Source organism: Pyxicephalus adspersus, chromosome 3, assembly GCF_032062135.1.
Source record: "Pyxicephalus adspersus chromosome 3, UCB_Pads_2.0, whole genome shotgun sequence".
Taxonomy (NCBI): Eukaryota; Metazoa; Chordata; class Amphibia; order Anura; family Pyxicephalidae; genus Pyxicephalus; species Pyxicephalus adspersus.
The window spans coordinates 3,015,591-3,030,147 of record NC_092860.1 but is presented as its reverse complement, the minus strand read 5'-3'; the positions used below and the strand labels follow the sequence as shown (position 1 = coordinate 3,030,147).

General features: G+C 41.7%; 1 protein-coding gene across 2 annotated transcripts; it reads left to right on the top strand.

Annotated features, from left to right (window-relative positions):
* Positions 1–518: 518 nt before the first annotated feature.
* On the top strand, positions 519–14,307 carry XYLT2 (xylosyltransferase 2). Of its 2 annotated transcripts, none has more exons than XM_072403336.1 (11): positions 519–774; positions 2,348–2,762; positions 5,126–5,301; positions 5,997–6,199; positions 7,864–7,944; positions 8,229–8,445; positions 8,530–8,706; positions 10,339–10,598; positions 11,772–11,952; positions 12,366–12,699; positions 13,050–14,307. In XM_072403336.1, exons 1-11 carry the CDS (start codon positions 640–642, stop codon positions 13,370–13,372), a joined length of 2,502 nt encoding a protein of 833 aa, XP_072259437.1. In that variant the 5' UTR covers positions 519–639; the 3' UTR covers positions 13,373–14,307. The 2 variants fall into 2 exon arrangements, with proteins under 2 accessions (XP_072259437.1, XP_072259436.1); XM_072403335.1 differs by having other exon boundaries at positions 520–774; positions 10,336–10,598.
* The last annotated feature ends 250 nt before the right edge of the window (positions 14,308–14,557 follow it).

Here is a 14,557-nt window from a genome sequence, read left to right as displayed (position 1 = left end):
ACCGAATTATCGCATTTTCAGTATTTTTCATTTATTTATATATTCTTGTTTAAGCTGATTTTTGTGTATTTTAATTTTATTAAAAGTATTTTTTTTTTTTACATGATTGTGTGTTTCAAACATTTTTTATATTCATGATATCTACAATTACGGTCTACAATTTAAAAAAAAAAAATTCATGAAAACCTGTAACTCTTTTGGAACAGAAATCTAGACCTCAGTGTAACGCCCAGGTGGTTATTAATAATAATAATAATAATATTAATAATTTGCATCTTTTATAGGAAAGTAGTGGCCCTTTCTATCTGACTTTCACCATATGTTCCTTATCCCTCCCTTGCCTTTGTTCTTTTATAACGAACAAAGTAAATACAACATGGACTGGGAATGTTTGTGTTTTGTAAGGCCATTCAAAGGTTACTAGGCAACTCAGAACGCCCACCTAGGTACCGCGCGTTGACCGGAAGTAGCTGCGTCGCGCAGCCGACACGTCCCTGGGATTTCAGCAGTCAGCGGAGGCCATCTTTGTTGTGGGCGAACGGTGCGCTGTGCCCAGGCGTAGGAATGCTGTGGCTGTGGGCGTGCACGGCGGGAGAACCCCAGCCTCAGAATACTCAGTGAGGAGCTCAGAGCTGGAGGATGGCTCCCAGTGCCCGAGTCATGAAGCTTGGCCGCCGCTACAAGTACCTGGCTGCCGCCGCGCTGGCTTTGCTGCTGGTCCAAGGCCTGGTGGTGTGGAGCTTCAGCGTTTTGGAAGAGGAAGAGGCTGACCTGGTAAGAGAATTTACCTGTCTGGGCGAGGGGAGATTATACAGAAGCAGCCTGGTCCATCAATGAGGGTATAATGATATCATTAGGATTTATCTCCATCTGTGTCCCCATTAGGGGAATTCTTCTCACTTCCTGCCCAGGAATTGGGGATAGCAAATACTGCATTGGGGTCACAGTGGGGAAAAAGCACCTTAAGGAAATTTGTGCACCATTGTGGGGCATTTGCTTGCTTTTAATGCTTATTTAATTGCATTTACACCGTAGAACAATGCGCCAGCAAAAATCGTGCATGGGATTTGGTTCAAATATACGGTTTGATTGCACCACAGCAGATCGGTCATCAGCATTCACATCCTGTGTTATAGCAGCTATATATAATGGTTCGTGGGATTTAAAATGATGAATTTAGTGGTCCCTGAGGTCCAAAAGGTTGGGGATCCTGGACCAGCATCGTTTTGGGGAACACAGCACAATTTACTATAATGCAGTGGGTATGAATGGCACCATGAGATGGTAATGAGCCCCCAGGGACAGCAATGAAATTATTATCAGTAACTATTTATTTTTTCCATGATTACTGTTATTTTAGTTCAATGTTTATATAATTGTATTTACAAACATGATCGTATGTTATCATCGTTGATAATGGTATCTTTATGGAGCGGCACCCAGCTGTGCACTCTCCCCTTCACTTGTATTATGATTGTTTGATGTTCTTGGATCCGTCAGATTCATCAGATGTGTATATGTAGCCTTAGGCTGTGTACACACGCTAGATCTTTCACAATCCTTTCCAATGAATGAACAATCGTACATACAGCACCGTTCTGCTCTATGGAGAGGGGGAGAACGACGGAGCGGCACCCCACTGTGCTCCCTCCCCTTCACTTTCATTATGATTGTCGTGGATCTTCCAGGAACGTCGGACAAGTGCTGTACAGACGTCAGATTCTCATCCAATATCAGACGAGAATCATCTGCCTTAATGATTTTTGTTGATGTCTTATAATTTTCCAGGACTTTCCATACAGTTTCTGTTCTGTATTCTAAGTGTAGGACTTCCCCATAATGTCAGTTCCTTCTTCTTTTTTAATATAACTTTTTTATTAAATAAACAGATACATAGACAAGTAAAACAGAACTTACATTATGAAAAGAAATACATTATGAGCCAACTTCCAGTTATATAGCAATCATGGAACATGGAATAAAGTGAATACAATTCAGGGCTTTATGCGGTGCAGTTACATATGTCACTTCCTTCCCACGTAATAGATTTCTGCTGACCCAGCATAATATGTGTTTTTGAAATGTTGGGGCCGGTCGTACCACAAGCGATTGGGAAATGGAAATCGGCCGTAGGAAGTGCGTTAAGGTCTGCGGTAAAGGAAGGAAAATCCTTGCAACGTATATGAATGACCGATGCTGATATGTTTGGGGCTTTGTTTCTCAAGGGAATTAAGATTGTGCTGTAAATGTGGTCATGGCCTTTAGACTGGGGGGGGGGGGTCATTTAAAAATAAGGAATCAGTTATTTTTTTCTTTTTAACTCTTCTTTTTTGATTTTATATCGCAGAACATTCAGCAAAGGAAAAGTAGAAGCCCAGATAAAGCGGAGCACTCCAAGGACCCTGGTAATTCTGCAGCTCGCAGGTCTTGGAAATCAAGAGGAAAGGCAGGGAGGTCGGGCAATGAGGTGGCCAGAGTGGCAAGAGAAACCAATCCGAGGTCCAAGCTGAGCACCCATCTCCGTGTCCCCCAGGACACCTGGCACAACCAAACCAGAGATGGCGACACCGGAAGTGTGGAAGGACCCCACCCCACAGATCGAGTTTTCACCCCAAAATGTGACATCAAAGGAAAAGATGCCCTGTCTGCTCTCTCCAGAGCCACCACCCAGAAATGTCAGCGGGAGCTTGCCAATGTTGTCTGTCTGCACCAAATGGGACAGCTCATGCCCAAGAGTTTGCCTCGGTATTGCCAAACGACAGGTAACTTTGCTTCGCTTTTCTTTTATTTTGCGTATATTATGTTGGCGCATAATAAGAATTTACATGTGCGTGTATGTATAGCCAAAATATTTTGCATACAGAAGGGAGTATCTGTCCCCCTGGGGAAAATGTTCATCACCTTCTGCCCTAAAGACACAACGGAAATGAGTGGAAGTGCGTATAATTCCCATCTTAGTTCTCACTAAACCATAAAGAGCCGCAAGGATTAGAAGACTCCTAGATTGTAAGCTCTTCGGGGCAGGGGGCCTCTCCTCCTCCTGTGTCGCTGTCTGTATTTGTCTGTCATTTGCAACCCCTATTTAATGTACAGCGCTAAGTAATATGTTGGCATTGTATATATACTATTTAATAACAAATGCACCGAGCTGGGGTAGGGTTCTTCCAGGGGTTGCTTAAACAATAAGCAATTTGCACCTCTCAGGTCAGGTATGGCTGAAACTAATTTTGAGGATTTATTAGAAGTTAATATTTTGTGATTTAATTGATGAGATTGAAGGGGGGGGGGGGTCCTGTGCTGTTTTTTTAAGAAGCTGTAGGCGGGTGGCAGCCCCTGTATTGTGACCCAACTCTTTAGTAACCAACCAAAAACAGCCGAGTGGTTGCTGAAAAGTTCCCTGTGGTGCGCCCATCTAGAAGGAGCTGGGGAGAACACTGCTGTGGGATATAAAGATTTGCATGTTCACACATACATATTGAAGTAGGTGTATGGACAATGTACAGGTAATTTATTATCAATGGGCTATTGTTTACACTGAGTAGACATTCATCAAGGTAAATGAGTTACAGCCAGGAAAAACTAGACTTTCAGGCTCTGTCCTAGTCTGCAAATCAAAAAACAACATTTGGTGAATTTTATTCTATTTAAAGTCTGTGTTTATTTCATGCTATGATTGTTAAGATAAAACCCCACACAATTGTGTTGTTTCCTTATCCCTTTTTTTGATTAAACAATGAAAACTTTTTCTAGGAAACTCCTCAAAAAAAAGCTTGTTAAGGAGATATTAGAAAGAATTGTGACATGTGTCTGGAAATTCCTATGGAAAAAAGCATGTATTATTAATAAACAGGATTTATATAGCACCAACATATTATGTAGCGCTGTACATTAAATAAGGGTTGCAAATGACAGACTAATACAGACAGTGACACAGGAGGAGGATGTAATTTTTATCTTCTATGTACATGCAATAGTTTTGCTGACAATTCACTTCAAACAGCCTACAGGGAATGCAATGGTTTATTTTCCACACTTTTATATGAATGAATCATATGATTTTCTGTACATATTGGGATCGGTAATAAATTCCCTACAACAGGTCCTCTTCCCCCAATCATAGGAGGTCATGGATGTTGCAAACTTAAAAAAATCACACTGCCCTTTAATCCTGCAGATCCCTCGATGGCGCTGGTCCTACTCGTGATCCGGTCCTACGTCATCCTGAAATTCCTCTACTTCCTGACGCTGAGGAAACGCTGGATGCCGCCATCTTTATTCTTCACTTCTATTTACTACCTTGGTCTTCTTGGCACATCACCCGAATTTGTACTGTGCAGGTGTGGGATTAGGTGACATAGATGTTGTAAAGGGGAAAAAAAAAAGCCGGTCTCACTTCGCTTGCGTAAGATCAGCATATTTCTCTTCTCTGTAAAAAAGCCCATTCTGCGCAGACCTTTTATTTTTGGATGTTAAAAAAAACAAGCATGCTCAGTGAGAGCGGCACTTTTTCCCCCATCTTTGTCACTCAAACTCAGACCTGCGCAGTGCAAGTTCTGGTGATGTGGGAAGTAAGAGTAATAAAGATGGCAGCACCGAGCGCTTCTTCAATGCCAGGACAAAGGAGGAGGCTAGGATGCTGCAGGGCCAGATCCAGGAAACCTCCAGAGGGATTAACAGATATTTCAGCATTAATTATTAGGCTCGTTTCCTTACAAAATTCTTCTTGGATCTCAGGGTGGTTTTATGTTTTACCCCAAGGGGGGTTTATCTGGCTGGGAGTTGTCAAATGTTAAATGGCTAGGTTTGGTTCCATGCTAACCTGGAGTTAGGCTTTAAGTCATCAATGGGTTTTGTTGGATATGTCTTTTCCTTGGCTTATGGTGACGGGATTCCTCTCCCAAGGATTTAGCTTTACCTCCCTTGGGTGTACTTATTCACCTTGAGCTGTTACTGAGTCCTGATTCACTCTTCACAATTTCAGCAGAAAAAAAAATTCAGCTGTTACTGATTCACAAGTTCAGCAGAAATCATTGGACCCGTTGTAATGAGTGCCTGTCCTGCAAATCAAATTCATCACAATCCCTAAGACTTTCTGATTTTAAGAATTTGTTTCTTTTGCTCCCAGGTAAAATAACTTCTGGTTTACAGTGGGAGGAGTCGGATGTTGGAGCTCCACCACCTGAGAATCCTCTTCGTATTGTTTACATGCTTGTTGTACACGGGAGAGCGGTGCGGCAACTGAAACGTCTTATCAAAGCCATTTACCACAAGGACCACTTTTACTACATCCACGTAGATCAGGTTAGAGATTGCTTAATGACTGCGACAGATCATTAAATGTGTTCACTTAGCACCTAAACATCAATTTCCATCCAGCCTGCCTTATACAATACATACCCCAAGATGGTGTGCGCCCCACAAAGCCCCAGATCGGGGGTGTCAAACTCAAATTGGATAAAGGGACGAAATCCAAAACACAGGCTACGTCGTGGGCTGACCTTTTTTTTTTTAAGATTCATAGTGTTAGTGGATGTATGGATCCTTCCTCATCCCCGTGTAATAATCTGAAAATAAGAACACACTTGTCTTTGTTAAGCATGAACATATATTCTCTTTCCCATCTTTCATTAAATTGACATTTTTGTTTAAAGAAGTAACTGGGGTCCTCCTGCCCGCAGCATGGTCAGGCACTTGTGTGGAAAGCACTGCTTCTACCTAGCTTTCTGGAAGTTGGTTCATCTTGCGTGCAAATGTCAGGCGCTTGGATGCAGCACAGTCACTGTAGGCCATATAAAATGGCCAGACGGGCTGGATCTGGCCCACGGGCCTTGTGTTTGACTCCTGTGCACTTGACGATATTAATGACCAGCAGAGCCAACATTCAGCTGGGCGCCCTCCCTAACAATTTTTCCATGTTATTCAACATGCATAAACACCTGTCCACATGCTTGGAAATGGAATAAATAATCCTTTACTATTTTTTGTCTTTCTGACAGCGCTCAAATTACCTTCATAATGAAGTTGTCCAGTTGGCGCAGCATTATCCAAACATTCGCGTTACTCCGTGGCGGATGATTACTATTTGGGGCGGAGCCAGTCTTCTTACCATGTATCTGCGCAGCATGCAGGATCTGCTTGAGATGTCCGACTGGCCCTGGGATTTCTTCATCAATTTAAGTGCCACTGACTACCCAACCAGGTGAGAGACAAAGAAAAGAATATATAATTAACAGGAAATAAACATTTAGTTCTAGACAAAAGAACCTTAAAGCACAATAGGTTACCTCAAGAGACCTATTTCTCCATGTAATCACAATTGCTCTTAATATACCTTAAAACCGATTCAGGATTAGTCAATCAATTTTTTTTATTATCTGTGAACAGCTTTCCAAAATATTGAATTCAGGTCCCCAAGCCAGTTACATAAAGGCATGTTTACATAGTTTAATGCATTGAATTTGATTTGCTTCCAGAGCTCTGATCTCAATCCTAATGAACACATTTGGGATCAGTTGGAATGTGGAAATTGAATCAGGCCTAATGGGCATTAAAATTAATTCATTGACTTGGATTGCCCCTATTATATAGGTATGAATGTAAGAGGCGTATTGGATAGAAAGCTTCATATGGTTTCATGTTCTCCAAGTTTTTAGATACACAATGCAAGATCTTTTGCAGGACAAAAATGCAATGTCTACTTATTAAATTGTGGCCCCCTTCTTGTCCAAATGTGCAATTATCAAAAAAAAAAAAACATCTGGTAGATTATAGACTTAATAACAGCATGCAATGCCAAGCTGCAATATCTAAAGCTAGTAAAGTACTTTCTTGTATAAAAGAGGAATAGACTGCAGAGATGGAGACATTATCCTGCCCCTGTACAAAGCATTGGTCACACCACATCTGGAATATGCAGTCCAGTTTTGGCACCAGTTCACAAAAAGGACATTGTACGATTGGAGAGAGTGCAGAGAAGGACAACTAAACTAATAAAAGGAATGGAGGAGCTCCGCTATGAGGAGAGATTAGCTGAACTGAGTCTATTCTCCCTTGAGAAGAGACGTATAAGGGAGGATATGATCACCCTGTATAAATATATAAATGGTCCATATAGAGAACTCTCTTCCTGATTATTGACTGTAGGATCATTACAAAGAACAAGGGGGCGCTCTTTGTGTCTGGAGGAAGAAGTTTAATCTCCAGATAAGGAAGGGATTCTTCACTGTAAGGTCTGTGAAAATGTGGAATAGGCTCCCTCAGGAAGTCGTTTCAGCAACTAATATAGATTGCTTTAAGAATATAACTGGGAATTAAGGCTTTAAAGTAAAGATAACAGAGGCTGCTGATCCAGGGAACATCCAATTGCCTCATGGAATCCGGAAGGAATTTTTTCCCCCTGTTGGAGCAAATTGTACCAGGGTTTTTTGCCTTCCTCTGTATCAGCTATGTTTATAAGGTTTTATATCTGGGATATGTTTATTTCCCTAGGGGTTGAACTTGATGGCCTTTTTTTAACCTGAATAACTGTATATTAGAATACCTGGAGAAAAGTCTTTTATCCGAGTACTCAAAATATTGACAAAGATGAGCACGACAACTGGTCAGTTACTGATCCATCCTTCTGAAATTGCTACTTGATCAGTCAAAGTTTTTGTCATCTATGACACATTTTCTTTTAATCAGACATGCATCATTCTCTGTTCTTCATTATCAGTACTCTTTACCTGAAGCTTAAATAAATCTAAGTGAAAAGGCAGATAAGATAAATGACTTTCTTTTTATGTAGTGCTAATGTATGGCTGCTGTAATTGTAGCAAGTAGTATGTTGTAGCATAACTTCCTATGTTTATCTTTTCTATACAGGACCAATGAAGAGCTGGTTCTCTTCTTATCAAAATACAGAGAAAAGAACTTCCTCAAATCTCACGGCCGGGACAATGCAAGGTAAGAAAGTACTGTAGATGACCATGGAAAATGTGGAATGCTCCCTAGAGGGGGCAGCACTTGGGGCCCTTGATGTGTCCTGCATTTATATCAGGGGATGCAGGGGATGGAGGGAAGGGGGGTGATCTGTGCTAAAGCTTTTAATGGACACTGTAAGAAGTTCGGTGAGTAAACCGTTTCAGTACAGGAGAGGAATGTGTACAGCTGTGCAAGCCTGGAAAGAGCTTTAAGTCTTAGACTGTTTTAAACGACATTTCTGAGTCTGTGAAAATCATTATTTTCAGGTTCATTAAGAAACAAGGCCTAGATCGCCTTTTTCACGAATGTGACTCGCACATGTGGCGCCTTGGCGAGCGACAAATACCGGAGGGCATAGTGGTAGATGGGGGCTCTGATTGGTTTGCACTGACCCGCAAGTTTGTGAACTATGTGACCTACACGCAGGACGTCCTGGTGTCAGAACTAAGGCGATTCTACAAGTACACTCTGCTGCCTGCTGAGGTGAGTAATTGTTTGTGTTCGTATTTCTGCACTTCATATTGTCATAGCCAAGTACCAAACTAAAACCTTTGTCTCTCCTTCTAGTCCTTCTTTCACACAGTCCTGGAGAACAGTCATGACTGTGACACTCTTGTCGACAATAACCTGAGAGTAACTAACTGGAACAGAAAGCTGGGTTGCCGCTGTCAGTACAAGCACATCGTAGACTGGTGCGGCTGTTCACCGAATGACTTCAAACCACAGGATGTTGTGCGCCTGCAGGTAATCTATAAATCACAAAATCCTATTTATTTATAATAAACGTTATTTAAATCTTTTTTATTTCAATGCACACAAACTTCTTTTATCTTCCCTGACCTAGCCATACACTCCTTACACTCCCCCTGCCAGACCCTGCAAGTCAGTGTGATAATAATCCTGGAACATTTTGACATTTCGCTATAGCTATATCCCCAGGCAAAGTGGCAACTCCTGCTCTAAATTCGAAAGCAGTGCAGCATTTTTGTCACACTAAAATGGGAAGCTTCATTCAGTGAGCTTTATTAAAAGCATCAATATTTAGGGGACTTTGCAGGGGTGGGAAGAGAAAACTGTTGGCGAAGATGTACTTAGAATGAAATGCTGCAGTTCATATTTGTTTTTTTTAATAAGAAGCTATAATTCTGTTCTAATGCTATTACAAGGGGGTTGCCAAAACCCCTGTAATACCATCAGATTAGTAATAGGTACTCTTTATTTCAGACATTAGCATAGATCCCTCCCTATTGTGTAATACTTCCCCTCCTCCTAGATAGTAAGCTCTTCAGGGCAGTGTCTTCACCTCCTCCTGTGTCACTCTCTGTATCTGTCTGTCATTTGCAACCCCTATTTAATGTACGGCACTGTGTAATATGTCAGCGCTATATAAATCCTATCTTGTTTAATATTAATAACCCCTGCCTGCTCTGATGGGGGATAAAGAGCGATTGATCCTCTGTTTACCTGGCTGAGCTGAGTGCTCCCAGATACGGAAAGTTCTTACATTTCTGATATCTAATTTCATGTCCTCGGCTAACGAGGGGCTGTTTGTATTTGTGGGTTTTGCACAAGAACAATTCTAGAATGGAAAGCAGCTTCCATAACCCTCAGGAGCCATTTAATTGCATCCTTTAAAACCACCAAACTTGGTAGACTGACCTCAGGAAATGTGCAAGTGGTCCAAAAACCTCCTCCCCCACAACTTTAGTTTCTCACACACACATTAAATACACTTATTGCTGATTAATTTCTCTTCAGCTATTGCTAAGATAATATTTTATAACATCTTCACCCCAGAGCTTCCTTTCTGCTACTTTGCAGTCCCCTCACCTTCCTGAGCTAAGCTTTATAATATAAATGCTGTCCCCCTAAACCTTAAAGCTGATCTCAACTCAAAATGTTTACCTTATGTAAAAGGGTGGACAACTCTTTTATTTAAAGTAAAAACTGTATTTTTTAAATGAAACAGCACAGCAGCCACTCCCCTTTCTGTCTTTGATCGCTGTGGCACAATAGCTCCCGGTTTACCTAAGTCGCGCATCCCGGGAGGCTCCTGCGCATGCTTTGATGCATGCGCAGAAGGAGCCCTTTCTTTAATGGAAGAAACAAAATTGCTGATATCATGCTTGTGCAGTGAGATCGGCAATCTTTTTCCCCATCTACACCCTCATATCTCGAGCCTGATGATATGGGGACAATGCGGAACCCAAATAAGAAACCTCCCAATAAATTGACAGATCTGCAAGATTAAAGGTAAGTGTGATTTATTTTGAGTTTAATTCTGCTTTAGGTCAGGGATATTTTTCTCTGATGCTTTGTAATACAATACATTGAACTCTTTCGGTTTCTCACTTTTCTACTTTCCTTTTCTAGCAGCTTTCCAGGCCAACATTTTTTGCCAGGAAGTTTGAGTCTTCGGTGAATCAGGAGGTTCTGGATATTTTAGACGCTCACCTGTTTGGAGAGCCAGCTCCCGGCACTCCGGGTCTTAAAGGTTACTGGGAAAATGTATACCACAACACGGAGGGACAGAAAAGCCTCACAGATGTCACCATGACTGCATATGCATCGTTTACACGTTTAGCCCTGCGAGAGCTGCAGAACCCTGACCAGATAAACAAAAAGAAATCCTGCAGGTGAGTGTTCTGTTTTACAGAGGTTGAGTGGGACATTTTTCAGTCCCCATCTTAGGTTATGTCACAGGTGTTCCATTTTATTTGCATAAAATGCCAGTTTTGTCAACAAAACATGGCCAAACGAAATTACTTTTTTTTTTTTTCCGGGTTGACTAATGAAATGCAAAAACCTCCATTGTTCCAGCATGTGGGTCCTATCCTAACAAATGTGGCCACAACTAGACACAAATTCAATGCAATTAGGTTGCTACATTTTAAATTAAGTTTCTGATATGCAGATTAGGACAAAGAGAGATTTGGCAGAAAACTTGTTTAGATGCAAAGATATAAAAACAAAGGCTGCACTAAAAACAGAAAATTACAGAACTAGACATATACCAAGGGTCTAGGGACCGTTACTTACAAAGGTCCATGTTTTGAATAATACTTGCCTATAACTTAAAAGTCTGACCATGTGGTATGTATCATGTTCAAGTACCGTGTCCGAGGACTCTATCCTGGCAGGCAATATGGAAATATCTTTACCTGTCATAGTGACATCTTCATACTCCTAGACTGGGTACACACATGGAATAATTGTTGGAAAGGATATATCACAATCCTTTCCAGCGACAAAAGACTGAACGATACATGAATAAGCTCTGTATATACAGCACCATTCTGCTCTATTGAGAGGGGAGGGGGGAGAACGATGTAGCAGGACCCCACTGTGCTCTCTTCCCTTCACTTTCATTATGATCATTCGACGTCCGTGGATTCGCCAGATGCTGTACAAGTTTTGTCCGATATCAGCCCTGAGGCAATTATCATATTCATCTCATGGGTGTATGTAGCCTTTACACATTGCTTGCCATGGACTAGGACAGACCCTTAATGGATTGGGACAAGATTATGTCACTGTGCACACGTGTCAGAAATAAATTGCAAAGGTTATTATACTACAAAAAGCAGCATGTGAAAAAACATTACCAATAACCTTCACAGTTTTGTGCTTAGAAGTCCCCACCCCCTGTAAAGAAATGGAAATTTGCTGTGACAAATGGCTGTATATACAGTGTACTTCCTGTACCTAATACACAGTACATTATGAAAAAAAAAAAAAACAAATATTCAGTAATGCTGTTTGAACAGGACAGCAGAGTGATTACAGTGCTTTCTTCTGTTTCTTTCCAGCTACACGTCAGACGGTTTGCCATCTGCTGTTGAGCTTTACTTTTACGATGACCACTTCCAAGGCTATTTAGTTACACAGAAGGTTCATCCCAGTTCAACCCTGGAGTTTTGGATGATGCCACGTGGCAGTTTTAGAATAGTGGATCAGACCGGAGCCGCCAATCGCATTCAAAGTCTGGAGGTGAGCTTCAGGATTTTCCCAATAAAGAGGACCTGTTATATAAACTTTAAGTGTGCAGCAGGTAGCTATGTATGAGTTATTCTTACTGTGTGCAATAACTCTAAAACTCCCTTAGATGTCAATTTGATGCTGCTGCTGTTTGGCAAATAAAATTATTTATAGCTAAACTATAGGCACATATTAGAAAAAAAAAGTAGTTTGTGTTTTAAAATAATGGTCACTATATTTGAAATGCATCTTGTATAAATTTCTGAATGGCCTGAGCAATGCTTAGACATAGAGAAGTAATCAGTGCTGAATTCCTATGTCAGTCTGCTCTATCATTGTCTAGTCGCAGTCTGGTAGAAGGAGGAGAGGGGTGATCAAGCTGTATCACAATTTCCTTCTCTAAAGTCTCTGTGATTATTTCTCAGGTGGGCACCGAATGGGACCCCAAGGAGAGGATCTTCCGTAACTTTGGAGGCCTGATTGGTCCTATGGATGAGCCGGTGGCTGTTCAGAAATGGAGCCATGGAGTAAATGTGACTGTTACAGTGGTCTGGATCGATCCAACGTACATAATAGCGGCGTCTTATGACATCTCGGTTGACTCTGAGGCAGATTTTACACAATACAAACCACCGTTTGCGCATCCTCTTCGTCCTGGCGTATGGAAGGTCCGATTGTTGCATTTCTGGGAGCTGCTCGCGGAAGTCAAATTCCTTGTGATACCACTGACTTCTAGAAATAAGGAACCGCTGCAGGGAGGTAAGGGCTGACTTTATTAATCATAGACCTTAAATATATCGGTTTTTTTTTAACTGTTAAGCTTCTTCTGCCCTGGTGATACTTGCTCATGTAAAGGGGTGGGCATTGGCAAATTTAGCCCCCTATGGTTGGTATGAATGTGATATTTTGTTTATAGGTTTATTACCCCCTTCTCCCAGCATTTTTTACCAGGCAGCACAAGTTGATGTACAGTGTTGGTTGTATGAGGTCAGTGGTGTTTCTTTTTATAAATGGCCATATTGTGGTAAAAGAATGGAACGGTCACCACTCCTTCACACAGTGCATAGAAGATTTGCAACATTCTAAATGTCTATTTGTTACTTTTTCAGGTGACCGCTGGCTCCACGCTGGTCCATCTCGTGGCCAGTACATGGATCAAAACTTTCAAGCACTAAGTGGAATCCTAAATTTACCCCCGAGGGCCGAAGTGGAAAAAGAGGCTGATCAAAAGTCTGAGTTGCTGGGCAAAGACCTGGAGAACTGGACAGACAACAATTTAAGTGGCTTTTGGTCCGTGGGTGGCGTTTGCACCAAGACTGCTTCCTCGTTTTGTCCGTCTCTTCCCGTCTGTTCTGACACACACTGGAGTTCTATGTCTACGGACCCAAAGTCTGAGATGGGGCCTGTTAAACCTGATGGCCGCTTAAGGTAGCAAAAATTCCTAGCACAATGAGGAACTGTGCTTCATGGTATCTTGACTGTGGGACAATCTGTGTTTTGCCGGTGTCGCAGATCTGTGGATACTACAAAGACTTAAGCTGTTTTCTGCCTGGTACGAATTGACAAGCAAGTTGAACCTGTTTACATGGTAGCACTGTTCTACGAGCGCCTAATAATGGTCATTTGACATTCTTCATCATTTCCCAATAACTCGCCAGAGTGTGCCAAGCTGGTCCAGCATTCCCCCCCTCCATGCGTGCCAAATGGGTTTCTGGCTGGGGATACATCTGCTGCTATGAAACAGATCTGAATTGACCAAATAATACATGGGTGGACACTACTTTTCCTGAAGGGGCTGGTTCCTCTGATGGATTACTTTTACTTTTGAACTTTTACTGTGGAGTAGAGAAGAAAGCTGCATGTGTGGAAAATGGAAAGATGGGACCAGGACTACCTACCTTGCAGTTCAGGTTGGAAGGCAGACAAATGTAATCAGCTGCCATATAGCAAAACCACTGGTGAGTGGTTTCTAATCACATGAGTGTCTGCCTCTCAGCAATAGCTGCCCGGTAGCTAATTTCCGTGCCATCTTTATCAGGTCTGTGCTAGTACATATTTGATCAGATGACTAAACTGTGGTTCTGTCATTGTGGACTCCGTGTTAAAGTTAATTTCTGTTAACGAACGGTAGGTACTCTTTCTAGCACCACTAATGAAGTTCTTGCATTTGCTTTCAGGATGGTTGATCTAGTGGTTTAAATCAATTACCAAAGGTTGCCTGGCCAGTGCAGCCACCTGCATAGACTAAGCAGGGGCTGGCACCACAGGTCAGCGTGCCCGTTGTCACTCTGTGATGCAATGCACTTTATTAATGTCATTTTTATGGAGTGAGAACGTCTTAATAAACATGCTATAACCACTAAATCATATTTTTGTTAAAATTCTGTGTGTTTCTTATACAAAATGCTTGATAATCTAAACCAGGCTCAGTACCATTTCTACAAGACTAGCATACTTCTGTGCTGGAACTACAGGGCCATTCTGTGTATAAGTGTTTCTCAACCTTTTGTACTATGGGGTAACCCTAGCTATAATTTCTATATCCACAGCTCATGTTATATTCGTATGGTGATCAGTGGGAAGAATGTCACCTTTGCAGGTTAGCCTAAAGGACATT

Bases quoted from the DNA above. Each gene is read 5' to 3' on its own strand.
- XYLT2 (XM_072403335.1), top strand. From the start codon at position 640: ATGGCTCCCAGTGCCCGAGTCATGAAGCTTGGCCGCCGCTACAAGTAC. The intron at 2,763-5,125 runs GTAACTTTGCTT...TTTTGCTCCCAG, and splicing joins TCGGTATTGCCAAACGACAG to GTAAAATAACTTCTGGTTTA. The intron at 5,302-5,996 runs GTTAGAGATTGC...TCTTTCTGACAG, and splicing joins ACTACATCCACGTAGATCAG to CGCTCAAATTACCTTCATAA.